At 40.8% G+C, this 27988-nt stretch overlaps 1 protein-coding gene across 1 annotated transcript; it reads left to right on the top strand.

Annotated features, from left to right (window-relative positions):
• Window positions 1–312: 312 nt before the first annotated feature.
• SLC35B4 (solute carrier family 35 member B4) lies at window positions 313–27611 on the top strand. The gene is made up of 10 exons (XM_033192697.1): window positions 313–748; window positions 7608–7721; window positions 10625–10727; window positions 12551–12600; window positions 15270–15351; window positions 15559–15619; window positions 17150–17259; window positions 17756–17831; window positions 20882–20957; window positions 22255–27611. Exons 1-10 carry the CDS (start codon window positions 672–674, stop codon window positions 22499–22501), a joined length of 996 nt encoding a protein of 331 aa, XP_033048588.1. The 5' UTR covers window positions 313–671; the 3' UTR covers window positions 22502–27611.
• Window positions 27612–27988: the final 377 nt, after the last annotated feature.

Genomic DNA, 27988 nt, shown 5'->3' on the forward strand with positions numbered 1-27988 from the left:
AAGTTGCCGGAGACAGCAGCGCTGATGAGCCAAGATTCAACCTCAGAACCTCTGAGTCCCACTATTCTTTACTAGAGGTAGGGAGGTAAGTTCAGATGAATTTCTACTTCCACTTAGTTCAGGAAGCAGAGTTGTTTCAGATGCTAGAAGGTATCTACAACAAGCAATCACAGCTCTGTAGTTCTAGTACCGCCGCTGCCAGCAAGTTTGTTGTCACCCTGGCGGCCGAGTTACTTTCTGCGCTCTGGGCGTTCTCGCAATAAACACTGTCAACTTTGGGACTTCATTTCCCAGCAAGCCCCGCGGCCGCCTATCGCGCGAGGGATGCGGGCACCTCGTCCCCCTGTCTTCTCTGGCGGAGCTGCCTGGCGGAAGCGGGAACGGCGCAGCCTGACGTAAAGGTGCACGGCATACTGGGACATGTAGTCTGGCTGGGGCTCGGACGCCCCCTCGGATGAATGGGACCGAGGCTGACTGCGAACTACAGCTCCTTGGTGGCAGCATCGGTGTTGACCGCGGGGGAAGGGGAGACCCGGCGGCCCCGGGTGAGAGCGGCTCTCCAGGACCGTGCGATGTGCTGCGCTGTGGCGAGGCAGGAGGCCGGCTTCCTGGGGTAGCGGTATAAGCGGGCGCTTACTCTGTGCGCTCGCTCCCCCAACCCTGCACCGGCAATGCGCCCGGCCTTGGCGGTGGGCCTGGTGTTCGCAGGCTGCTGCAGTAACGTGATCTTCCTAGAGCTCCTGGCCCGGTGAGTGACCCGCTCGTGCCGCACCCGGTCTTCCGGGCGGGGCGGAGGAAGCCGGAGGAGAGGTCCCCCCGGACGCGCCCACGCCCTGGCCCCACCCCGCCGCCCACGGAGCCCGGGGCAGGACGGCCTGAACCCCCCAACAATCCGTCCTGTCTGGGCAGCCTGGGACCCCGCAGCCCCCGCTGCGCTGCTTCCCAGAACTGCGCACTGGCCGCAGTCCCGCCTAACAGTTTCAAAGCATTCCTGCGAGGGGAACACTCAAGGTGTTGCTGTCGTCACCCCTTTTCCACATTCGGGGGGCACTGATTGAAGCCTGAAGAGTTTTTCACATAACCGGTCCAAGGTCGGCGCAGAGCTAGTGTCAGAACCAAGGTTCCTTCACCAAACCACTCTCTGTTCCTTCCCATCCAACTCCAGCTCTTTTTTCGATCCTGTTAAATGGCACAGGCTGGACTTGAGCAGAGGTTTTTGACGTATAAAGCAGTCTTTGTACATGCTGCAAAAAAAGTTTTACTTTTATTACGGCGTCCTGCAAAGCATTTGCTTTATTGGCCTTGGAGATGGTTATGAGTGCATACATAAATGATGCGGTAGAACAGATTTTTATGTAGAAGATCAGTCCACGTGACCCGAGAGTGCTCTTTGAGGTGGCTTGCAAAAAGAAAAAAAAAAAATTATGTAGAAGATCGGTCCAAGTGACCCGAGAGGGCTCTTTGAGGTCGCTTTGAATGTGCAAAGTTCAGTGGATAGAAGCTATTAGAGAAGAGACAACAGGTGGTGTGGAAAAGGTTCCAGGACTAAAAAGCTGTGTTGTGAAATTTCACTCTTGGCTCCGTCATCCACTGGCTGTGTAGCCCTTCAAGTCACTTAGCCTCTCTGGGCCTCCTTTTCCTGGCAGTAAAACAATACCTATAGTGTTTTCTAGCTCGTGTTTCTGAATCTATACATTACAAGTTGAGTATCCTTCATTTGAAATGCTTGGAAACGGGTGTTTTGTATTTTGTATTTTTTTTTTTTGGATTTGGGAATATTTGCATATACATAATGAGATATTTTAGGGATGGTACCCAAATCTAAACACAAATTCATCTGTGTTTCTTATACACCTTATACACATAACCTTAGCTTGAAGGTAATTGTATACAATATTTTTAATAATTTGTGCATGAATTAAAGTTTGTATACACTGACCTATCAGAAAGCAAAGGTGTCAGGTGTGGAATTTTTCACTTGTAATATCATATCAGTGCTCAAAAAGTTTCAGATTTTTTAGAGCATTTCAGAGTTCAGATTTTCAGATGAAAGATACTCAACTTGTGTCTCTGTTGATCATCCGAACAATCCTGTGCAGAAGATAGGTCAAGAATTATAAACTGTTTTACTGAAGTGGAAATGGTCCAAAGAAATTAGGTGACCTTTCACTGCTTGTAAGTGGCAGAGCCAGAAATGGGAGCCAAGATATCTAAGCTTCTAGTCCAATACCTTTTTCAACCTCCCTGCCAGTTTTGAACTTGAGCAGCCCATAGATTTTGGTTATCCAGTTCTTCATGTTGTGCCTACTAGAAATTTATTTTATTGGATATCATTGATTAAGTCATTCCAAAGCAACCAGTTTATTTAAGGTAAACTCTGTATGGGGTTAAGTTTTGCTGTTACGGAGCTTGAAATTTTGTTATACAGAAAGTGTTGATAAAGGTCTCTTATTTGACTTGGGTGAGGGTCTTTTATTTGACTTGGGTGAGGGTGGTGAGGGATGTAAAAATGACAAAAAAAAAATTGTATCCAACTGTAAGTCTGATACGCTTTTAAAGGAAAGCCACTTTGGCAGCAGTTGATGTGAAAATATAAAAAAGTCGGCCAGGCACGGTGGCTAACACCTTTTATCCTAGCACTTTGGGAGGCCAAAGTGGGTGGATCACGAGGTCAGGGGTTCAAGACCAGCCTGGCCAACATGGTGAGACCCCCGTGTCTACTAAAAATATAAAAATTAGCTGGGCTTGGTGGCGGACACCTGTAATCCCAGCTACTCAGGAGGCTGAGGCAGGAGAATCCTTAGAACCTGGGAGGCAGAGGTTGCAGTGAGCCAAGATAGCACCATTGCACTCCAGCCTGGGCAACAATGCGAGACTATGTCTCAAAAAATAAAAAAAGAAAATATCAAGAAGTGATTTCATCAGGCCAGCCATGGAAATGAAAGTCAGGGAATAATGGTAATATTTGTGTTGAATATGCCATTAAATTGAATCTTGCCAAAGGCTGTATGACATGAGAATATGCAAGCAACTAAATCCCCTCTTTACTACTTTTTGAGCCCCTGACTGAATTACTTGATCTCCCTGAGTCTGACCCAACTGTAAAAGGGGGTGATGGTGATGATGGTTCTTCCAGCTTCACAGAGTTTTGAAGGATGAAGTGAGATGTGCATGTAAAGCCTAAAGCACACTTGTAGGGCTTCCCATTCTTTCCAACACCTTGGTTTCAATACAGATATATTTCTTTTATGAGATGGTCCTGCAAAGTCCTGGACAAATCTGATTTTACAAAATATTTTCATGCATTATAGGAGCTTCTATTTAAAATATTTTGAATAATTTGTAAATAAATCACTTCTTTTTTTTTTTGGTAAATCTGCATTTTTTGCATTAAACAGTGGTTTTTCATAAAGTGGCGAGGAGGTGCATTTATTAAAATAATCAATGGTGCACCAGACTGAATAGAGCCCTTTCCTAATTTGCTTAGACAAGTCTCCACTTCTTGTGTTACAGATCAATAAAATAAGAGCTAGTGAACCAGATGGCCTTAAGGTTCTTTCTAGATATGGCCTCGGAATTTGTGACTTTATCTTGGGACATCACAGTGGAAGGCCCATAAATTTTTATAGCGTAGGAACTGTGCTTTTTATATTGGCTGGCTTGGAGCCATTAGGTGCCCTAATAAGTAGCAAGTACAATACTAAATATAAATGCCAAGTGACTTGCAGGAAGAAGAGGACATTTTTAACCATTTTCCCTAAATTGGAAAACAAATTTAGGCTTTTCTTTCTGATTTTTATCCCTACAATTGGGACCAGTATTAAAACACAATGCAGTGGACAGAGCAGATAGGTAGTAAGGGACGAGTGCCTTGGTATTCCTCCTTAGGGAGCTTACATTCTACCTTGGAAACAAGATATACACACACCAGCTAACTAGGCAAGATATTACATGCCTTACATCAGGAAAACAATCTGAAACTTTTTTTTCCCCATTTTATTTTTCATTCAAGTGCCTGATCTTGAATTAAATCGTTTCCTAAATTCAGCAAAAGAAATGCAAAAGGCATAAACTATCTGCCCAATTCATTCTCTTCAAAGTTGCATCCTTTTTTAAATAAAAATTTGAATTTTTGCCAAGAGAATTCAAAGTAAGAGAAGCTGTTTGCAGTTAGTGATTACAATTCCTGAGGAATCAAGCTCAAGAAAACAAGATTAAGGGATCCAAGTTTTTACTCTGAAGTTTTAAAATGAATTATTCAAATTAAAATAAATAATTCCATTGGTAGCTATACAACAGTGTGTTTCCAAAAGGCTTCATAAGTTGAGTTTTCAAAAATTATTTGAGCAGATTAGGGAGATTTGTAAATTCTATAGAAATAGAAACAAAAAGTAAATTAGGGTTATTGCTGGACTGGGAAAAGCAAAAAATGGAAAGTGACTCAAAATGGGAGTAGAATATCTCTTGGGAGTGTCCTAACATTAGTGGCAATTATTGCACAACTAAAAACCCATACCAAACCCCACTGAATTGTAATAATCATAATGCTAAGGGTAACCGCAAATGCCATTTCTTTGCCACTGACCCCGGGGATTCTTACCTACGCAGTGCAATGGGACCCTCAGCGTCTTTAGCAATGGAATGAAATGGGCATATCAATACCCACCTCCATAAAATAAAAAGTACTAGGATGTCCTTTTAAAAAATCCTATAGAGAATACACATGTAAAGTGAATCGTTTTTTAAATCTCTTTTTATCTCTCGTAGAAATTATAAGATTCTAGATCACATTGGAACCCTCCCATTCATTCTCTTGCTTGAGCGAAGGTGGGTCACTGACCCTAAAGGGAGAGCAGAAAGGTAAAGGGGCATGGTCTGTCCCCTCACCATCCCTGCTAAGGCACTGGCTTCTGACAGCCTCCTCCTTCATGTCTGGCTCCCTCATATTGTCATCTTCTTGGGCAGGGATCCAGTCCCCTTCAAGTTGGGGGCTCCCTGGAAGCTGCCACCTAACTCTACACATAATTGGGTCTTGATCATTGTTCTTTAGTTGACTTGGCCTAAGCTTATTAAAGAGAACATAGAAGGAAACTTTTAAGCCTCTTTTGGATTAAGTCTTGTGCTTGGCGCTTATATGTATTTTCTCTTTGAATACTCACTACAACAGTGAAGTCAGTTTCATTTTAGAGATGAGAAAACTTAGTCAACTGGAATGTCTTTAAAAGAGGGAGGACCTTTTAAAGATTGAAGACCTTTCAGTATGCAAGATCCTGAATACTGGTCATCATACTTGCCTTTTTCACTCTGTGGCAGGCACTGTGTTAAGTGCTTTTCAGGGATGACTCATTTACTCTACAATAAATCAAAGAGATAGGCACTTATATGGTTTCCATTTTAAAGATAAAAACACCAGACTTAGATAATTCACTTCTGTGACACAGCAAGTGACAGAACAACATCTCACATGTCAGTGTGTACTTTTAAGCACAGTGGAGCATGGTAGTTCCCAACCTTGTGTCAGCACCTGAGAACTACCTGTGCATTCACAAACACAGCGATACATGCACTCACACACACTCTCAGCCCTTTCCCTACACCTCAACTGCTATTTCTCCAACCTGGCTGCACATGACAATAAAGTGGAAAGCTTTTAAAAGTACAGATTCCAGGGTCCTACCCCAGACCAATCACATTAGAAGTGGGAGAGTGAGCCTCTTTGGGTAAATAGGTTGTTTTTTTGTTGTTTGTTTTTGAGACAAGAGTCTCGCTTTGTCACTCAGGCTGGAGGGCAGTGGCACGATCTCAGCTCACTGCAACCTCCACATCCCAGGTTCAAGTGATTCTCCTGCCTCAGCCTCCCAAGTAGCTGGAATTGCAGGCATGTACCACCATACCCAGCTAATTTTTTGTATTTTTAGTAGAGACAGGGTTTCACCACGTGGGCCAAGCTGGTCTTGAACTCCTGACCTCAGGTGATCCACCTGCCTTAGCCTCCCAAAGTGCTGGGATTACACGTGTGAGCCACCCTGCCGACCATTTGGGAAACAGGTTTTTAAAGAGCAGAGTAGGCTGGCCCGCGCTCCAAAGCACCGTGCTAGCAACCATCTAGAGTTAAAGTTCTTTCTGTTGCTCATATTTAGGCTAATGGTTTTAATTAGCTCCTTGAATGAGGTAAATGTCTTACATGATTATTTATGGATTCCTGCATTTAGCCTTGTCCTTTGAACATAAGAAGTGCTAAAAGAGAACTTGTTGAATCGAATAGGTTGCAGTTTTCAAGGAAACCTTCATAGGCAGCAGAACTTAAAGAGTAGCAACAGTTCTGCTTCAGTTAGTAAGCCTAGCTCTGTAGGAATGGCTCATGCCTGGGCTGTCTTATTTTTGTGCCTGATGGGTATATTTAAGGACTTGTATATCTTGGCATTGCTTTATATATAATACTAACACCACCAATGGAGAATGGAGTCATTTCTGATAAGTAGCATTATATTAACATGTAATAATACAATTACATCCCTCTCTTCATCAGCTTCAGGTGAACACCTTTGGTCAAGATGAAAACGCAGAATACGAAGGCGGGTGAATATTGGGATCATAGGAAATCTGGAAGTTTCAGGAGAGCAAAGATAACTGCTCACTTTGTTCTTCCAGTGATTGAGCAGAGCTGAATGGAAGACACGCTCAAGAAAACCTGAACATTTTAAATGACTGGTTTTCAGAGTACCTCAAGATGAATGTCAGGAGAAAGTTTTTAACTTTGTAAATTTGTTCCTAACAATCACTGTTGAACGTGGGGTATCTTCCCCAACTATTTCATAGACCGCTAAAGAGAATCTATTGAGTTCCACAAGCGTTTTTTGAGTGCCTAATATATTCAAAACACGGGGTTAAGGGTTGTGGAGAATAGTAGACTACGGCAGTGTTTTTCAGTCTTTTGTTCATTATGCCTCCTCCAGAATACTTTTTAGACGTTTTTTTCTTAATCCCTCCCCCAGGTGTACTGGTTCAGGTACTGTATGTAGATTTGTATTTTATTATTATAAAAAGAATAAGATTCTCCCCATCCCAAGAACCAAGTTTTGCCCCATTGCTGGGCACCATTACCATTAAAGTAATGTCCCCTATCATCAACACTGGGTTCATTTTTCATTTGACAGCAGTCTTGGTGATTCCTGGTCAGGAGGGATATATAAACATTCCGGGAGACCTGAGCATATTTCTGTCTCTGGGCTTTGCTGCCTAAGCTGACTAGGATCCTGATTAAAGACCTTTTTGGTGAAACAAAGATCCCAATAAGAACTTACGACCAATTTCCTACAGTTTACTAGGAAAGCTGTATCATAGTTCTGGAAACAAATATGTCACAGTAATTCTCACTCATGACCTGGTACACGTTTACAAGGAAGAGTAAAATAAGAAAGCTTGACATTCTTCTCTGTGAGATCAGTGCTAAGTATATGTGATCCAAAGGCTATGAACATTGAGATAAAGAACAGTGGGTAATCAAAATCCCTCCACCCTGTTACTCTGGCCCTCTCATTAGGATGCATTTTAGTATTATCTCAATTTTTGTGCCTTCCCCTCCTCTTTTGTTATTCACTATACAGGAAGCATCCAGGATGTGGGAACATTGTGACATTTGCACAATTTTTATTTATTGCTGTGGAAGGCTTCCTCTTTGAAGCTGATTTGGGAAGGAAGCCACCAGCTATCCCAATAAGGTATGGTACATTAGAGTCTCTTTTAGCTTTTGGATTTTTTAAGAAAGTAAAGAGGTGGTACCTGTATAAAAGGAGTATGAGACATTCTTTTGTAAGATTTATTTCAGAGATATCAGTAGAATACGAAGTCATTTTCTGAATTTAATACGTTTTGAAAATCCAGGGTGCCTACTTCCAAACTAAAATTTCTGCCACAAGATTTAAAATAACCATGATGGAGACAAGAATGTGTATGTGTGTGTGTTCTTATTTAGTATAGGATTAGTCAGAAGGCCTAGTGTGACCACAAATGTTGTACTGTCTTCTGTGTTGGTAAAGTTATCAAACATTCTAAAAGAGGAGTATCCTTGTTTCTTTTTAAAAACGAATGGCTTTTGGAAATAAATAGAGGTAGTAGTTGCATAACTTTGTGAATGTACTAAATGTCACTGAATTGTTCACTTTAAAATGGTTAATTTTATGTTACGTGAATTTCACCTCAATTAAAAGAAAATGAATGGCAAGCGAAATCAAAATTTGTTGATGCCAGACCTGTAATCCGTTAGTCCAAATGTGCCTCATTGTACTAATGGGGCCAAATAGAAAACAAGGCAGTTCTTATGATAAACAATGTATTGAAAACTCACCTGTCTTGCTGCGAGTGACTCGAGATAAAAGTATAATCCATCCAACTGTGAGAATTTAGTAGGCTGGTGTCACTTACTCCCTTTTAGAGCGACGTTCTGGTATGAATATATCCAAGTAGGAAGGCTAAGGCCCGTCTTTGTTGGTTTTCTTTTGCAGCATTCCTACGTAGCCTGCTATAGAAAATCTGGATGTTGGCCGGGCGCGGTGGCTCAAGCCTGTAATCCCAGCACTTTGGGAGGCCGAGACGGGTGGATCACGAGGTCAGGAGATCGAGACCATCCTGGTCTAGACGGTGAAACCCCGTCTCTACTAAAAATACAAAAACCTAGCCGGGTGAGGTGGCGGGCGCCTGTAGTCCCAGCTACTCGGGAGGCTGAGGCAGGAGAATGGCGTAAACCCGGGAGGCGGAGCTTGCAGTGAGCTGAGATCTGGCCACTGCACTCCAGTCCAGGCGACAGAGCAAGACTCCACCTCAAAAAAAAAAAAAAAAAAAAGAAAATCTGGATGAATTTTGTTAATATTATACTTTTAAAGTTCCCAATGCGATGCTAAATATTCCAGATACTTTTTGTTTTTCATTGGCTTTAGTATCTGCATAAAACTTTCTGCCCCTAAAGACCAGCATCTACATTGCAGTAAAAGCCCCAGCATTTCTTGACTCCTCTGGCCCTTTCCCGCCTCTTCCCACTGTCTCTCCCCATTCTCTCTACCACTAGCATAGATCAGGAAGTATACCCTGTCACCTTATCTTTTATAATAACATCCTAGCTGACTGACCTCCCTGCCTCACACCTCTTCATCCGTCCATTTCACTTAATACCATTTTACCATGTGGCCTCACTCTGTGGTTACCATGATGTTCTGAATGACATCCAGACTCCCCAGCCTGCCCTTTGAGGGTCTCTGTGATCTTGCCCTCATAACCATATTCCCATGCATGTCCTATGTGTGGTGGCCATTTTATTTTCTGTAGGTGGAGCCATAATCAAAATTTTGCTCATGTCATTCATCCCCATCAACAATTTCTAGGCAAGCAATGTGGAATAAATTAATTGTCCCAAAAGACCTTGACAAACTCTCTGTAAATGGCACCTCGTCAAGATAGAACTAAGAAAATTTGGCAAGAAACCTGATAAAGTTGCAGATAGTATGTTATTTAGAAGCTGTAAAGAAGCTGTTGCTGGTAATTTTGCATGTGTGTTCATTGTCAAGTTCCTCAGACTCTCCAGACTATATTCGTTTAGCCTTGGCTTGACTGGCCTGTTGTGGTGTATGGCTCCACACCTAACTAGCAACGCAGAATGGGTTCTTTCAGGGAAGATCACTTAGGACTCAGTGCCGTCATATCCTTCAGCTGTGCAAAGGTGGAAAATGGTTGGGAATCTCAAAGATCAACATTTCCTGAAGAATATGGAACCACTTATTTGCCTTTGCCCTGCATTCTTTAGCTATTTATTTTAAATACTGTTTTTTCTCTTACTGAATATGGTAAGTTGAGTCATATGAAATTTCTAGCATTCAACTTGTTGACTTTTAAAACCGGCAATTTTATATGGTTTAGCCCAATATATGTAGAAGGCATCTTATGTATTTTCTGGATCACAGTGATGACATACAAATGTAAAATTATTTGTTTATTCATCTGTTCATAATTATTCATATGTATTTATCCCTGTAAGTTATTAGGGTTACTGGATTTTTTTTTTTTTTTTTAGTTTTTGTTTCTGTTATTAAGACCTATAAACTTTCAAAAAACAGAGACCCTGATTTTAAATAAAAATCTGTACAAGTCAAACCATGTCCTCATTAATTTGGAGGCCACTAGTTCAGAATGCGGGAGAATTTAGCAGCTGCTAGGCTGAAAATAATCCTTAACTTAGCAAATACTTTCTTTAGAAACAGCGAAAATTAACAGTACAAACAAGTGTATAGAGGAGGTATTTGAGAGAATCAGCCATTTGCAAGTTCTTCAGAGGTATATGAAAATTATTTACAAAGAACCAATGCAATCATTTTAAGTTTCTATGTATACTTGAAAAATATTAAATAGTGTTTCTTTAAATGTATTTTATAACTCAGACTTTCCCATGTTAGTCTGCTTTGTGAAGCGTTTTGATACTTACTTAGTAGTTGACATTGCATGATAATAGCGATGCAATCTTGTAACGCAGAGGAAATATGCAAAATGCCTTTTTAGCCAAAAATATGTATTTCCTGTACTTGATTTTCTTGAAATCCTAGATTCTGTTTGATGAGCTGTTCTGTCTGCATTTCAGGTACTATGCCATAATGGTGACCATGTTCTTCACCGTGAGCGTGGTGAACAACTATGCCCTGAATCTCAACATTGCCATGCCCCTGCATATGATATTTAGATCCGTAAGTGCTGCCGGATCCCGTGTGTATGTTCGTCTGAAAAGTATAGTTAAGTAGGTCGATTGAATATATGGCAGAACTAGAAGGGTCTTGTAATAAGTGGTCTTGGGTAGAAGAATAGGTTTGTGAATGCATGAGCAAAAATGGCTTTCATCTGAAAAGTAAGGCAAAAAGGGAAATCTCAAAGTGGATGGTTTACTTTTATTCATCTGAGGTCTAATGAGTGATTAATAAAAAGAAAATTAAATTTTCCCTAGGAAACAGATTTTGCCTTCATTTTCCCTCATCTCTTTGATTTTATATTCAAACAGGCTATGTTATTTAACGTATTTCTTATCACGTACTTCTTTCTTTCATAAAAGTACATTTACTTCCAGAACATGAAAGAGATACTTGTCTTTTCTGATTTTATTTTTTAAAGCAGAGACTTGAGATAATAAAGGGAAATTCTTGAGGAAGGTAGGGTTTCTCCCAAAGCACTCCAGGCAAAAAAGGCTGATAATTGTGATGGTAACATTTCCATATGGTCTGAGATTTTTATGAGATTGTACTGTTCCCGAAGGGAGTTTCCAAAGCAATTATAATAATTAAGGTGACCTTCAAAGCATTGAAAACATAGTATACTTTCAATAAACACCTGTTGATTGATCGTCGCCTTTTTAGAGAACAGAGAGATCCTTGCATGACTTTTCCCATTAAAACTAGTTAGGGGCTGGGCGCGGTGGTTCACGCCTGTAATCCCAGCACTTTGGGAGGCCGAGGTGGGTGGATCACCTGAGGTTGGGAGTTCAAGACCAGCCTGACCAATATGTAGAAACCTCGTCTCTACTAAAAATACAAAATTAGCTGGAAGTGGTGGCACATGCCTGTAATCCCAGCTACTTGGGAGGCTGACGCAAGAGAATCATTTGAACCCGGGAGGCAGACGTTGCAGTGAGCCAAGATCACACCATTGCACTCCAGTCTGGGCGACAAGAGCAAAACTCTGTCTGAGAAAAAAAAAAAAAAAAAGTGGTCGGGGGTAGAGGGTGCAGTTAATGGGAAGAAGCTTATTAAAAGCTCTTATAAATTAGGTAGATGGAAATTTTGACAAATATAAGTCTATGATATTATTTTTTCCTGCTAGCCCTAGCTTCAGCACTGACCAATTACAGGTGACCCTTGAATAACATGGGTTTGAACCTCATGGATCCACATATATGCGAATTTTTTTCAAACAAATATGAAAATACAGTATTCGTGGGATGTAAAGCATGCCTATAAGGAGGGTTGATCATGACTATATTGAGACTTGATCCTTTTTCTTCTCATTGTCATCTTTATAAGGTTTTTTTTTTTAAATATATGTATACGTATATTTTTGGAGATGGAGTTTCGCTCTTGTTGCCCAGACTGGAGGTGCAATGGCGCGATCTTGGCTCACTGCAACCTCCACCTCCCAGGTTCAAGCGATTCTCTTGCATCAGCCTCCTAAGTAGCTGGAATTACAGGTGTGTGCCACCATGCCCAGCTGAGTTTCGTATTTTTTAGTAGAGACAGAGTTTCACCATGTTGGCCAGGCTGGTCTCAAACTCCTGACCTCAGGTGATCCGCCCACCTCGGCTTCCCAAAGTGCTGGGATTACCGGCATGAGCCACTGCACCCGGCCATCATAATAGCTTTTTATGGTTTATACTTTTGCCGTCATAAGAACAACTAAATCTTACTAATTATTCATCCTAGCCTCCTTCATTCCATGTTTTTCCCCCTTGCCCATGTTCCTATTCATCTCAAATTATGTTTTTTTCCTAGTGCACTAAACTTGTTACTGTTGTCTCCTTTTGCAGGGTTCTCTAATTGCCAACATGATTCTAGGAATTATCATTTTGAAGAAAAGGTAAACAATATACTTCTATATTTTGTGTATGGAAATGATATCCTGTCCATAAGCTAGTCGTCTGGATTCCTTGTCCCAAAGTAGTGATAAGTTTGCTTCTGGCCATCTACCTCTTTTCTTAGTTCTTTACCAGTGAGGCCCAATCATGCAATGTCCTGAAGCAGCTGACCAGGTAAGAGGCGACACCTGTGGTGTCTCTATGTAGAACTGAATAGCTCTTGGCATGGTTGAATTTTAGTGTCATACTAACCTGCGAAGCCAACTTATAAAGATGATAGAGAGGTTCACTGTGCAGTATGGTCACCACTAGCCACGTGTGACTATTTACATTTACATTTTTCAAAATTAAAGAAAATTAAATATTTAGTGTCTCAGTTTCATTAGTCACATACACTTTTTCTTTTTCTTTTTTCCTTTTTTGGAGACGAGGTCTCACTCTGTCATCCAGGTTGGAATACAGTGGTGCGATCTCGGCTCACTGCAGCCTCCAGCTCCCAGGTTCAAGTGATCCTCCCACCTCAGCCTCCCAAGTATTTGGGACCAAAGGTGTGTGCCACCATGCCCAGCTAATTTTTTTTTGTATTTTTGGTAGAGATTGGGTTTCGCCATGTTGTCCAGGCTGGTCTCAAACTCCTAGTCACATTTTCAGTGCTCAGTAGACTCACGTGGCTGGTGGCGACCATGTTGGAGAGCCCAGATGTGGAACATTTCTAACATCCCAGAAATTCCACGGGATACTGCTGCCCTAGAAGATGCTTATCAGTACAGCATAGCGAACTAAGGAATGGTTGTACATATTAAAAAGGAAATTCCTAACAAAGGCCCAAATAGCCAACAAGATGGAAGGAAAGGTTCAGGGCTGTTCTTTGTGACTATCACCAATGGCTCTCTTTGGGATAGGAGCAGGAAGTACCAGAAGTACCTGGGATGCTTTTTCAAAGTATTTGTGTCTCACCTTCACTCTGAGCTTCATCCCTCACTCCTAAGCAGGAAGGATGTTAGCGAGAGACAACACATACAGTTTGGGAAATTTCTCAGGGAAAGTTCACTGGTAAGACCAAAATTATACAAGCTGATGGCAACTTTTCAATGTATTTGTTATCCAGCCCCAAGCTCTCTATACGTGCTTGGAAAGTAGCTGTCAATTCAGAATGTGAGAACCTAGAGTTTTTAAGTATTAAAGGCTGTGTCATGAAAATAGTAACTGTCCTGTCCTACTAGGCTCCGTATCATGGACCCTTTATCTCCTGAGGCTTATGAATTCCTTGAAAAATACTGCTGTAGTTTTCTTTCTTCTTGGTTGTCTGCATTTCAACATATATACATATGATGGTCAGGTTTATTACATTTGAAGTGACCGCCATGCTTCTTATAGTGTGGAATTCACCTTGGGACAGGCCTGTGCTCTTTTCCAACCTTTGATTCTGGCTCATAACAAGGATACCAAAGAACGTGTTATAAGAGGAGTTGTGTTCTCCTGGTATTGCCCCAAAATATTAGGGGTCTTCCTCAAGCATCTGTTGCCCTTAAGAACTTGTTCTGAGGGTGTCATCTTGCATCTGTCTAAGCCTTTTGACTCTTTTCTATGTGTATCTCTTTCCCATAGAGCAGGAATTTCCATAAGTTAACTTTCCAATAGAGTGAATTAACTTCTTATCTCCTTTTCTCTTGGGTAGAAGACCCTCAAGTTCATAGTGTGCTCCTCATGCCAAGATTTGAAGATCAAATCTATATTCACCTTACCCATGCCTTTATTATTCTTTTTGGCCTGAGTTGTAAACCTCTTCAGCGTGACCTTTCTGGACTGAAGAGGTTCATTATTTTTTACCGTACATCCACTCCTACCTGCTTCCTCCCCAGCTGCTCTCTAACATGGTCTTCTTGGCCCTTTTGGTCCCTTTCTCTGCTTATTAGCTAGTTCTGGCCTTTTACAAAGTACAGTGACCAAAACAATACTATGTATTTGAGTAGAAAACCTGGATGGTTCATCTTCTTAGTTAAATTTCTTTTAATCCTCGCCTGAGGCCTTTTGCTTGATTACCAAGAATCTGAGAGGGTGCTAATGATACTAGCTAATGTGAAATGGTACTGTTATTACTGCCCGTAGTTCTATAATCTGAATATCCTTTCCCTTATCCAACTATGCCAACATTTTAAAACAACATTAAGTCATTCAGAGATTTAAAAAAACAAGCCTCCCCCACAGAATGGATGATTGGATTATGTTCTAAGTATTGAATCCTGCTACTTGCACCTGATAACCTGTTCTTCCACTTGCATAGTGTGTCTTAGGACACAGATTTGGGCCCCCTGAAGACAGGAAAAGCAACAGATCCTAGTAAGGACAGGGTCAGGCTTTCATTTGGACTCTTGAGAGCAGAATGCAACATCACAAATCTGGTCTATTTCTGTTTTTATTTCCTGATGAAATAATCGATTGGTCAACAAAGTGTTGGAGACAGACTAAACAATACCAAGGAAAAGTGTTGGTTAGAAACCAGTCAGTATCCTGATTCATTCATATGCATACTTCTGTGGGCTGTGCTGGAAAGTAATCCTGTCTGTCATATTTTAGTGATTTGTACTTTCACGCATCATCTGACTGTAAATATCACTGGGAAATTCATATCTGTGCTTTCCTAAGGTGTTTTTCTTTTTTTTTTTTGCAGATACAGTATATTCAAATATACCTCCATTGCCCTGGTGTCCGTGGGGATATTTATTTGCACTTTTATGTCAGCAAAGCAGGTGGTAAGAAGCTCACAAATCATTTTATGTTCACTACTTGCTATTGGGGCCCAGTTACCAGGCAATTAATAAAATTCAAATTTTTAGGTAATACAAAGATTTTGAAAGAGAAGAAGGGAGGGAAATGGGTAACGTAAATGTTTCCCTTGTATGTTGGCGCCTTGCATGTAGTTCTGCTCTCTGTACCTAGTTTATTTTCTTATTTCCTAGACTTCCCAGTCCAGCTTGAGTGAGAATGATGGATTCCAGGCATTTGTGTGGTGGTTACTAGGCAAGTACAATAATTATAATAAAGCTAATTGCCTCTGCAGTTGTGTTTGCTGAGTTTTCTCCTAAGAGACATGTTTCTTGGCAAGAAGCTTCAGCTAAACAAATTATGCCATGGAAGAGAGGCACCTGGGATCCTATTTCTCTGAACCTTAGTGTTCAAGAAAGGAAAAAAAGAAAATGCCCCCACATTCGTGGCAATATGTTCTACAACATGGATCCGTGTTTTTCTTGGATGCCACTGGTGTAGAAAGAAGTGCGTGTCTACTTGCCCATCACACTCTTTGAATGTCATCCATGTCTTCACGATCTGTCTGCCGACTTGAAGCTTCTGCAAGAGAAGGGCACGTTAGAGCAATTGACTCTTTAAATTTCCGAGGGACTCATTTCTAAAGACTTATTTTCTTCAGAGGTTAGCTGTTCCATATGGCAGTGTTCCGGAACCTGACTGATCATCAGAATCTCCTGGGGAATTTTTAAAAATACGAGGATCTCTTTGTGGAATTCAATAGGCAGCTCCTGTAGAGCTTTGTTCTCACGTTTTTTGATGTGGAGGTGAGATTGCCCCAGGGGCTTTCAGTGATAACAATAACAGATTGAGACTGACCAAGTGGAAGAGAAATAGCAGTGAAAGAACTGTGTTCTCCTTGCTTCTTGGCTTTGAAACTTTATCCCTTTAGGTTGCTGTTTGTAACATAGAAAGATCCTCATGCGCTATTAGAAAAATACCCAATGAGAAAAATGTGCAAAGGATGTGAACACATAGTTCATGGGGGAAATAGTCGTACCCAACAGTTTTAGGTTCAGCCTCACTAGTCTAGTAATCAAAGAAGTGCAAATTGAAACCCAAATACAATACCTGTGTATGTTGGCCTGTCATACCAGCAAGATGATAAATGGTTATCTCATTGCTGCTGAGGGTACAGTAAGACAATTATTTTTATAAAAATAGTTTGGGTATAAATGGACACAGCTTTTATGGAAAAAAAATATATATTTTTAAAAATAGATTTATTTATAAAAAGTATTGTATTTTTTAAATGTCCAACAGCCTTTGACTCAGTAATTCCACTTATGAGGGTTTATCCTAAAATATATCAACATTTGTTTAAAGATTTGTATACAAGGATGTACATTGATTTTAATAATGAAATAATTGGAAATAACCATTCTCATACGTTTAAGTATGCTACATCCATATCATAGTCATTAAAAGCATTCTTTTGAAAAAATTTTAATGACTGATTTAAAGGAAAAGTCCAGGCAAAAGCTCATGAAAAGAGCAAGATATAAAATTCCACATGCAATCTGATCCTGTCTTAGTGTAAAAAAATTTACACAAATGAATATATAAGGAGATATAGAAAGCTGTAAAGAACTAGATGGTAATAATGTATTTTTATTTCTTTTTACAATGTTGTACATGTTCTACAATGAGTTTGTAATATTTGCAGGACTTTAAACAATAATGTTCTTCGAGAAAAACATCTGGAAATGAACAAATGCAGACATCTTGTAACCTGATGTTTTTTAGGTATTGGGGCACTGACTTTTGCTCTTCTGATGTCTGCAAGGATGGGTATATTCCAAGAGACTCTCTACAAACAATTTGGGAAACACTCCAAGGAGGCTTTGTTTTATAATGTAAGCAACTTGTTGAACCTGGGAACATGCAAATTCCTAAGTTGTAAAATGTTACTTCAAGTAAACTATTCCCATTCTTCTGATGTAGTTGATGGGATGCTCTGGTGGGTTCTGAGTCACAGTTCACTGCATGAGATGACACAATCAATCAAAGCGAATTAAATTGTGTCTGCATATTTAGCAAATCCTTTTGTGCAGAATGACTATATGTTTAAATTTCTCCATTCCCTGTTGTTGAGGAAAGGATGCTGGCTCCATTGTTTGCTTTGTCTGTGATGGCCCTCAGACCCTATAAGGGCAAGAACCATAATTTGGGAGTTGATATCCTGCAATACAATGTGAAGTAGTCAAGAAGCTCCATATACATTTAAGTCTAACTTGCTTTTCTTTATATTGCTGTCAAACAAACTGTACAACTTTTAATCATTGTAAAGCTACTCCAATTATTCTATAATGTTTTTGCACTTAGATTTATGTGACCAATTTCTTTCCACAGCACGCCCTTCCACTTCCTGGTTTCATCTTCTTGGCTTCTGATATTTATGACCATGCAGTTCTATTCAATAAGTCTGGTAAGTTTGGGGTTAGACAGTAGAATTACCTGACAGTTTCGGAGGCAGAGTCTCAGTTTTACTCTTGACTTGACCACGGCCTTTTTCATGATCCTATTCAAATCATATATGTTCCTTTCAAAAATGTCTCCATTCCACTTTCCAGTCATTGCAGCAGCAAAAGCTTTCACAGGAGTTTCTCAATGATTTACAAATGCAGTAAAAGAATATTTTCGAGTTTTCTATTTTGCTTTGATATTTGTGTGTTTGCATTTGAATGTGAAATGTTTGATGTTTTGAGAATGCAAATGAATACTTATAGCACACTGCAGAGACTGGAGCCCTGCGAAGTTGGGCAGCCGTCCAGCTCTCTCAACTGCTGTTTATCCTTCTGTGTCGTGAAAGGCAGAGCTGCTCACAGATCCATCCCAAGCTACCGTGGAGCAGAGCAAGAGGGGAGCTCAATGATGACAAGGTTTTTCTCCTAGTTACAGATGAGATAGGCAGCAGATGAATAAGCAAAATTAGTTTCAAGCTTCTAGTGTAAGTTAGCTGTCACTTTTTAAAGTGGCCAGTTAATAAATGAGCTATAGATTGTCAGTTAACTTGAAAGGGATCACTTATATGATCTGATTATCTACTAACAGTATTATATAGACAGTGAACACACAAGGAACAAATAAACATTTTTAAAATCAAGGTTTTATGTCGCACACACCTCAAATGCTTAAGCGCATTTTGTGGAATGACGGTGCTCAGTAAACATGTGTTTGCTATCTGAGCATGTATCGTGAAGTTACGGCCATTCTCTGCATTTATAGCATTGCCTCTCCCATTTGCCCCACCCCCAAAAAAATGTGAAGGTAGTGTGTAAGAAAGTTTGTAAGGCTCTGAATTACTCAAATAATCATTTCTTCATATTAACACAATAGTTTTTAAGATCTCTGAGAAATCCCACACAGCAAAGGGCTATTGAAATAAAAATGTCAAATTCCATGTGATTGATTTAGTTGTTAGAATGCTTCTAAAAATCACAGGGCTAGGCATTTATGATAAAATGTTTTACAGAATCTGCCTTCAACTTCTTCAGAATCATTTCCAAGTTAAAGATACATTTTCCTTCTCTTGCTTTTCTTGAGATTAAGTGTCTGAGATCCATGAATTTTCCAAGAGAGCTAAATGTCCATCAAAATAAGTGATATTCATTGTCTTTCCTTCAGAGAGTCAGTGTATCTCTGAAGTTATTAAAAAGTAATCACGTTTGTTAACTTCCTTTTCATTTCAATATTTGCTAAGTATATCAAAGACAATAGAATACCAGATTATTGGCGTTGCCCACTGATCCAGAACCAAGTTCCAAAACTTAGTGTTTATGTGTGTGTGTGTGTATATATATGAGACATTTTATTGGGGAAAGAAAATTGATGTTTATTTTCTTACCAGATCTCAGCATCATTATATCAGAATTTCTTAAATTATGCTGTATAATTCAAACCCGAAAACAATTTAGTAATACAAAAAACTGACCCGTTGATGATTTCTATGCCTTTATTCTCTTTCATCTTAGATATTTTATTTCCTCCCACAAATTTACTGTGCAAGTGTCATTATATAAAGCTAACATGTGAGTGAGTGTGTGTGTGTGTGTGTGTGTCTATCTTTTAAGAGAGACAGGACCTCCCTATTGCCCAGATTGGTCTCAAACTCCTGGGCCAAAGGGATCCTCCTGCTTTGGCCTCCCAAAGTGCTAGGATTACAGGCATGAGCCACTACTCCTGACCTAAAACTAACATAAGAATATATTTAAAGTTATTCACAGTTCCATCAATCTAGACATCTGCTAATTATATTTTTGTTGGTTTTCTTCTAGACCATGTCTGTTTACAGAGATTCTTACATAGCTGTAATCCTTGAGTGGATATAATTTTATATTTGTTTTTTACTTTTTTTCTGAGTTTTATGTGGCTATATAATCTCTATGATTTTCATTTTTATCAAATGTACAATGCCTCCTCTAATGAAAGTGCCTTTGTTTATGTAGCCATTGCAGCATCATTGGACATTTGATTGATTTTGATTCAGAGTTATCCTTTATTATGCATAGTACTTTAATGAGTGCAGAACCTTTTTCTTCCTTGGAATTAACTAGGATTAATTCTGAAGGATGGGGTATGAATACTTTCATAGACCCTTAATAAGGATTATGAAATTGATTTTTTAAAGAATGAAACCAAGTTATACTGCCACCAACCTGTGGCTGCCAGTTCCATTACCAACTTGCCGGATTAAGATATTATTTAGAAATTTTGAATTGGCTAGGCACAGTGGCTCAAGCCTGTAATCCCAGCACTTTGGGAGGCCAAGGCAGGCAAATCACCTGAAGTCAGGAGTTCAAGACCAGCCTGGCCAACATGACGAAACCCCATCTCTACTAAAAATACAAAAATTAGCCAGGTGTGGTGGTGTGTGCCTGTAGTCCCAGCAACTTGGGAGGCTGAGGCACAAGAATCACTTGAACCTGGGAGGCAGAGGTTGCAGTGAGCTGAGATCACGTCACTGCACTCCAGCCTGGGTGACAGAGTGAGACTCTCTCTGAAAAATACATACATAAATATTGAATTGCTAATTTTGTAGCTATAAAATGGTACAGTCTTATTTACTTTGGAATTCTGTAATTACTAGTGTGATTGAACATATTTCCAAACGGTATTTAGTTACTAGCTGCCATTCCTCTTGTGTTGAGTAGTTAAGGCTGTCTGTATCATTTTATCATTCTCAACTTTTCTGTGTTTCACAGTCCTTCTTTGTAAAGTGAGGTTCTATTCAGGCAAATGGTAAAGCATTTCCTTAAAAATTAAAACTACTATTTGTTTTAAGAAACCAATTTAATAACTTTAGTGGCTGCTATAGATTGGAGTCAAGGCTAGTAAAGTGATGTGTGGTCCAATTCTATTTGCAAGGAAGAAAATGTTGCTGTTCCTATTATGTTCAGTCTGTATTACCCTGTTCAAACTATGAAAAATTCAGCTGTTAAAAAGTGATGTGGCTATATCCTCTTGTAACCTCTACAGAGTTATATGAAATTCCAGGCATCGGAGTGACCCTGCCCATCATGTGGTTCTACCTCCTCATGAACATCATCACTCAGTATCCTTTGGACTCTGCCATCACCTTTATGTCGTCTTCAGGTTCTTTTGGCATAGGAATGGTCATTCTTGTCTTCCAACAGTGTGTTGACTTGAATCTGATTTTCGCTGGATTTATTCTGCAGCAAGCTGGAGACAGAGACCAATTCAGGGAACTCTTTGTAGAGGGCAGAAGAGGTGCTAGTGGTGCATTAGGTCAGTAAGGCACAGGGCAGCGGGAGGAAGTGCCCTGAGTGGAAGCATAGGAGTCCATTGATTGACAGTGGCGGGTGCAGTGGCTCATGCCTGTAATCCTAGCACTTTAGGAGGCCGAGGCGGGCAGATCACTTGAGGTCAGGAGTTTGAGACCAGCCTGGCCAACATGGTGAAACCCCATCTCTACAAAAATACAAAAGTTAGCCAGGCATGATGATGGGTGCTTGTAATTCCAGCTACTCCATAGGCTGAGACAGGCGAATCACTTGAACTTGAGAGATGGAGGTTGCAGTGAGCTGAGATCATGCCATTGCACTCCAGCCTGGGTAACAGAGTGAGACTCCATCTCAAAAAACAAAAAACTGTGTAGCGTGAATCATCTGTGATTTCTACCTGTGATTTCTTGGTGTCCTAAGATATTTCCAGTGATCACAAGCTGCTGCAAAGTCCTGAAAGAAATTTCAAATTAAGAGGCTGAGGTGGGAGGATCACTCAAGTCCAGGAGATTGAGGCTGCAGTAAACTTGATCACTCCACTGCACTCCAGCCTGGGTAACAGAACAAGACCTTGTCTCAAAAAAAAAAAAAAAAAAAAGAAATTTCAAAATAGCTTTCGTTTTTTAAAATAGTTATTTCGAATGATCTTACATTCATTATGAAAATAATTATGTCTTTGAAATAGTAAAACGAATCGCAGTTGACCTCATTCCTCTGAAGTCAGCTCCTTGATTTGCCATAGAGTCCCTTTCTGGAGGAGAGGATAGAAGGGCTGGAGGCAAGATAAATAAAGGTGAATGGGATCACACTTACCGAGAGTGTCACCCTCTGTCATTACCTTGGAGGTGCCTGTCATTGTAACCATAGGAAGACTCCAACATAAGAATAATTGGCAGTTTTTTAGGCGGTTTCGAATTGGTACCCATAAATGGAATGGCAGGACAGTTATTCTGCAGGTTCTCCCCAGTAGGAGCCTCAGAGCTGCCGTAGGGGACCTTCATGTTTTCTTAGAATATGAGAAGTTAAGCCAGGGGCCATGCTAGAAGGTTCTCCCACTGATCCCCCAAGTATAGTCTACAGAAAACTACCTTGACTCCACTCCTCCAGGTACGTGTGCATCCGGGGTGTGTTCATCCTCACCACGGAATGCGCCTCCCTCACCGTCACGCTCGTCGTGACCCTACGCAAATTTGTGAGCCTCATCTTTTCCATCTTGTACTTCCAGAACCCCTTCACCCTGTGGCACTGGCTGGGCACCTTGTTTGTCTTCACTGGGACCTTAATGTACACAGAGGTGTGGAACAACCTAGGGACCACAAAAAGTGAGCCTCAGAAGGACAACAAGAAGAACTGAGGCCTGCCTGGAGTATGTAGACCAGTGTCGTCGTGAGGGAGGGACCACCGTTCGCTTTTGTTAATGCCGAGCTACCCGCAGTGCTGAGCCAGCCATGCAACAGGAAATCTTCAGGAGGAGGGGACTTCTCACATTGCTCATACTGACACGTGTAGACTGAATAGAAACCCCTCAGCCCTAAAATAGAAAAAAGAACAATTCTGGACTATTGAACAGCCCATTCATTTATTTGTTTTGTTTACCAAAATATTCAGTATTATTCTTGTTTATTGAATTCTGAGTCTCCATGAACTACTGGCTTACTATCCATGGTCTTGGAAAAGATTGTCCCTTCTGTTGCTGTTCTAATGCATCTCTGCCACAGCAGTCATTGTCATCCTGTGGCCTTATCCCTTTTGTCTCCCATCACCTTTTCCTTCCTCAGCAGCACCTCACCGTCAGTCAGACGCTGCAGGCACCACCATCACCAGGAGTGGCCAAGTAAACTGAGACACCGGTAACAGCGGGGCTGGACTTCCTCCCACGTTTGGGGAAGGAAACAGATGTTCCCTTGAGCTGATTCCCAGTGACACCGGAGCAACACTAGTGGGACTCCTCTTTCCCACATTTTGCTTTTTTTTTTTTCCTATGCAAAAGTCAGATGCTTCTATCCATTGCTTTCTGTGGTTAGGGCAGCCCTGCAGCATATCTCACAGCACACACAGTGTTCATAACAAAGAAAGGTTGTGCCAGGCACGGTGGCTCATGCCTGTAATCCTAGCCCTTTGGGAGGCTGAGATGGGCATATCACTTGAGGTCAGGAGTTCAAGACCAATCTGGCCAACATGGTGAAACCCCAACTCTACTAAAAATAGAAAAATTAGCTGGATGTGGTGGCGCATGCCTGTAATCCCAGCTACTTGGGAGGCTGAGGCAGGAGAATCACTTGAATCCGGGAGATGAAGGTTGCAGTGAGCTGAGGTCTTGCTACTGCACTCCTACCTGGACGACAGAGTGAGATTCTATCTCAAAAGACAGAAAGAAAGAAAGGTTGTTATGGACTGGGCACCCCTGAAGCCCATTATCTAGGCCACAGTGGTGACAGCAGGATGGCCCTGCCCAGCACCGCAAGAGCCATGGCTGCCCCTGTTGGCCCAACCGGGCACTCACAGGGCAGAAGGGTAGGTCTCCAGTGGGAGGATAAAGCTTCACCACCAGGAGATTCCCCTCTGCCCGATGACTCTGATAGAGTCACGACCAGTCAGGGGAATGCATAGATGGAAGATAGGTAGTGTGTGATGTGTAAATCAGTTCAAACCTCAACTACAATTGAAAGTTGTTATTTTATTGCCCTATAAGGTATCTTACCATTCTCGATGGGTATTGAGGATGGTTCGATGTGCTTTATTGTATGTGGAAACATGCCTCTCTTTGCTAATCATTTCAGAGGTCCAGTTTTCCTGTCACGGGACAGTCTTGAGTAGGAGGAACGCTGTCGCTGTAATATGTGTAGCTTGTGTGTACTTTTCGTAGTCTGTGTGTGATCAAAGGGCACGAAGTGGCTGCGCTTTCACATCCCCTTTCTTTACTTAGCTGGGACCTTACATACCAGTACATGTTCCCCTGTAAGCAGCTGAACTCACCAGCCACTTCTCCTTTTGCCTATAGACAAAGACTGTGTCTCTCTCTGTGTATGTGTGTGTGTGTGTGTGTGTGTGGTGCACACATTGTGTTCTTAAACTGAGACGTGGCTCTCCAGGTCTCCTGGGCTCATTCCATGGTGTGGTATGTTTATTCCACTGTCCAGAGCTATTCTCTGATGGATTTGAGCTATGGCAGTGGAAATAAATGTCCTAGAGTCACCAGGTCGCTTGGAGAAGAAGTCATTTAAGCTGCCTCGGGTTTTTGATACTTAAAATGTGGATATTATTTCTCCACCTAAATCACTGAGTTTACAGAGTAATAATGTGTTGCTCTGGACATTGACAGTGTTCTAGAGCCAGTAATGGGCTCTCCTGAAAGATGCTCAATTAGAAGTGAACCCATTCATAGGATCAAAAGCCACTTGCTTTGAAATATGTAGAGTTCCTCAGAATTGACGGTGCTAGAAATATCCAAGTGTTAAATAACCTCTTAAAAGCAACAAAAGCTACTTTTTTCTTATCACCTAATAGAAGAACCTGTCCCTAGAGGCGACTTGATTACCACATATCTGGAGTCTCTGAACTCTTAATAGGATGCAGCCTCACATACATAATAACACCCATTTTATGTTGATGAAAACATTACACGTTTTCATTGTGGGGTATGTGTTGATATACGTAGACAGCACTTGGGCCCATTAGGTTTTAGCATCTGGTCTTAGAGCATGTGTGTTCATCTCAATGTGAATACTTCAGCCAGTCTTATGAATAGGAGGCCATGCATGGGCACAGAATAGGTTAGAACACTCGTACAAGATGACCACATATAGAAGCAGAAAGCCCCAAATCCCCTGGGAACTGGTTTTTCTCTAGTAGCTGAATATAAGGAAATATGTCTAATGGACACCAGTTAATACTTTTTAAAACTACTCTTTAAAAAAAAAAAAATGTTCCCCTTGGTTAACTGATTTTTCAATCCAGGGTGGACATTTTTTCAACCTTTATTAAAAGGACAAATAAACTGTTTTGAAGATCAGACTCCTACCTAACTGGAAGAGAAATGTCTATTAAATGTCTTTCCTTTTTCTCTGGGTCAAGACCATGTCATTTTATGCTTCAGAGATGAGGATATAGTTTGTTTACAAGGAGTTTAGTCTTTAAGACATCCAAAACTCTATGCTAGAGCAAAAATCAAATAGCAAAGGACACTAGCCAGAATATACAATGTATGTGTATGTGCACCTGTGTGCCTGCTGAATAACCTGACAGTATAACAGATAAGGTAACAGAAGATGGTGGCTATTTGAATTGTATTAGCTTAATGTCTGCATATCTTTGGCCAAAACTCTATTGTCATATTAGAAACATGTTATCTTCTCCATGTTTATTAGTTTATTTTTTATTGTTTTCTTTTTCATCCAACTAAAACAACTGTAATGTACCTGATACATTTATTTCAAGTTCTAAAGTATTTAGACAAATCCAAATACTTTGTTTTTAGTTTTTTCCTCCTTTCCATCCAGTTAACCACAGTGAAATGCTGCAGTATTTTGATTTGGTCAGTGCTACAGAGGAAGACCATGAAAGCTGAATTGGTCTGTGCCACCCAGAGTAAACCTCTTTTCTTCTGGAAAGAGGGCGTGATGTTTTTCAAGGATTCTAACAAATATCTCGCAGTCATCTCCTGAGCACCTTTCCTCTATTTCACTTCCGAACTCCTTCCCCCACTTTCTTCACTCCAGTTTCTTCACTTGCAGTGTTTTCTGCTAAGAAAGACCTATGATCTTGTATCTGCTTATGCCTCTATTCTTTGGGGCCTCTGGATGTTTTTGTGGATTTTTACAGAGTATTTATATCTGCACAGCATGTATTTTGTTACACATTCTTATACGCATTGATATGGGGAGGTAAACATTTGTAATAGTAAGAATATCTGGCAGAGTATGTGAATGCCATATCTGTAGATGAGGATGAACGTGAAGGGTTAATGTAGAAATGTTTGTTTATTCTGTTGCAGCCCAAAATGGGGGCTGAGAATCTGTACCACCGTTCCCTACCCTATTTGAGAATCTATACCACCATTCCCTTCTCTATTTGGAAAACAATACTTTTCTTATTTTGCTATTTTTACCTTCCCATTAACTGGCTTCACTCAACAGTGCCAGATACCTATGGAGAGGGGAAGTAAAACACCTTAGGTCAGGAATAATTATAAACCAATGAGTTAGCTCAGGGCTGATGGACATGTTCCCTGGTGGACCCGTTGGCATTGACCCAAGCAGACAGAGAAATGCACCACACGGAGAACCACATTGAAATCAAGAGCCTATGTCTAGTGTATTTTGTTTTTCTTTGCCTGGAGTAAATAGCATTATAAGTCATTCCACCCTTATTAGATAACTAAAGCATTTTGATCTCAATAGCTTTCTTGTGAAAAATTTGAATCTCACGTGTGGCAGTTCACTCTTAAGGTTGAAAGAACTGTCAATATAGATAAAATCCATTCCTTATTATTGATTGGCATAACGTTTGAAAATATGTCTAAACAATATTTGTTAGTAAAAGAACTAGTCATAAGCTTCGGATGTGTTCAGTATGTACCAAGCTGGAATGGGAGACTGGCCCCTCTTGGCTTTGTAGCGTGTTGTCTTTTTCCAGCAGCTTCCTCCTAGTAGACATTCCAGGGATGAGAGGGGCCAGGGATCATGTCTAATTTCTGTATCGCCAGCCCCTGGCATATGGTCTGGCTTATGTTACATGAACAAATGAATGCTTGCCAAGATCTCTTCTTCCCTCACGTTTCTGGGAAACCTGAAGGTTCCTGATACCTGTTCCCACTCTATCAGCTGGTTAGCAAGAAAGCAAATAAGGGGAAACATTCCTCACATTCCAAGCGAGAGAAGGAAGAAGGACCACTGGGAGGAAGTACACCAGCGATTGCTCAGTGTGCAGCCTGCTACCTTGCCTTTGGCTCTCTGGATTGCCTGGTGGTAGAAGGGAAGAGCATTGTGTAGTTAGCACCTTGCATATTTGATGCTCAGAAAGAAAGTGCAAGGAGATCCCTAATAGAACATTAAAGATTCTTAAAAGTTGAAGTAGGCTGTCTGGGGTGACCAGCCCCACCCTTACATCTCTCCATAGCTGGTACAGTTAGCTTGCAGCAGGTGAAGCTGATGCCTGGAGATCACTGTCTGTCGGTCTGATCTCAGTATCATACTGAGGCACCTCCCCTGAGCCTTACCTACTTAAATTACTAACCGTCCTACCAAAATTTGTCAATTTTAATCAAATGAGGCGAGTTGCAAGGGAGCCAGAGATATGTGAAAAAAGAAAAGCAGAAATCCTAATACTTTCTAAGAAAGAAGTTGTAATAATTTCTTTGGCACATTGACTTACTGTTATCTTTTGAAATGCATAGACGACTCTTGTGAACTAAAGAAAGCAGCAGTGGTTTTTCCCCGGCGCAATAAAAATGCCTTTGTGTATCACTTGGAATTGCCAGTCATTTCTGTGCCAGTTGCTTTCCGAGAATGGCCTCATTCTCCAAAAAAAAGACTATGATTTTTAGAAGTAGGATTTCCTAACAAATTATGTGGTGGGGAGGGACGGTGGGGATTTTATTCATCTCGTCTGATCATTCAGTACTACCATTAGGTTTTAAGAACAAAGATGGGGGAGGAGGGAGTAGAAAGCTGAGAGTATGTAGAACAGCTACAAGACATTAGTGGGGATTCAGATTTTGAGCTGTGTAAATATCAAACATCGGCTTCCAGCCTTAAGAGTTATTTGAGCAGAGAGTTAAGGAGAAATGGGAGATTTTGTGAATAAACTGTTTTGCCAAACTGAATGAGTCTTTTGCCATTAT

This window comes from Trachypithecus francoisi, unplaced genomic scaffold, assembly GCF_009764315.1.
Source record: "Trachypithecus francoisi isolate TF-2019V2 unplaced genomic scaffold, Tfra_2.0 Lachesis_group4, whole genome shotgun sequence".
NCBI classification, from domain to species: Eukaryota; Metazoa; Chordata; class Mammalia; order Primates; family Cercopithecidae; genus Trachypithecus; species Trachypithecus francoisi.

Bases quoted from the DNA above. Each gene is read 5' to 3' on its own strand.
- SLC35B4 (XM_033192697.1), top strand. From the start codon at position 672: ATGCGCCCGGCCTTGGCGGTGGGCCTGGTGTTCGCAGGCTGCTGCAGT. The intron at 7,722-10,624 runs GTATGGTACATT...TCTGCATTTCAG, and splicing joins CCACCAGCTATCCCAATAAG to GTACTATGCCATAATGGTGA. The intron at 17,832-20,881 runs GTAAGTTTGGGG...TAACCTCTACAG, and splicing joins AGTTCTATTCAATAAGTCTG to AGTTATATGAAATTCCAGGC.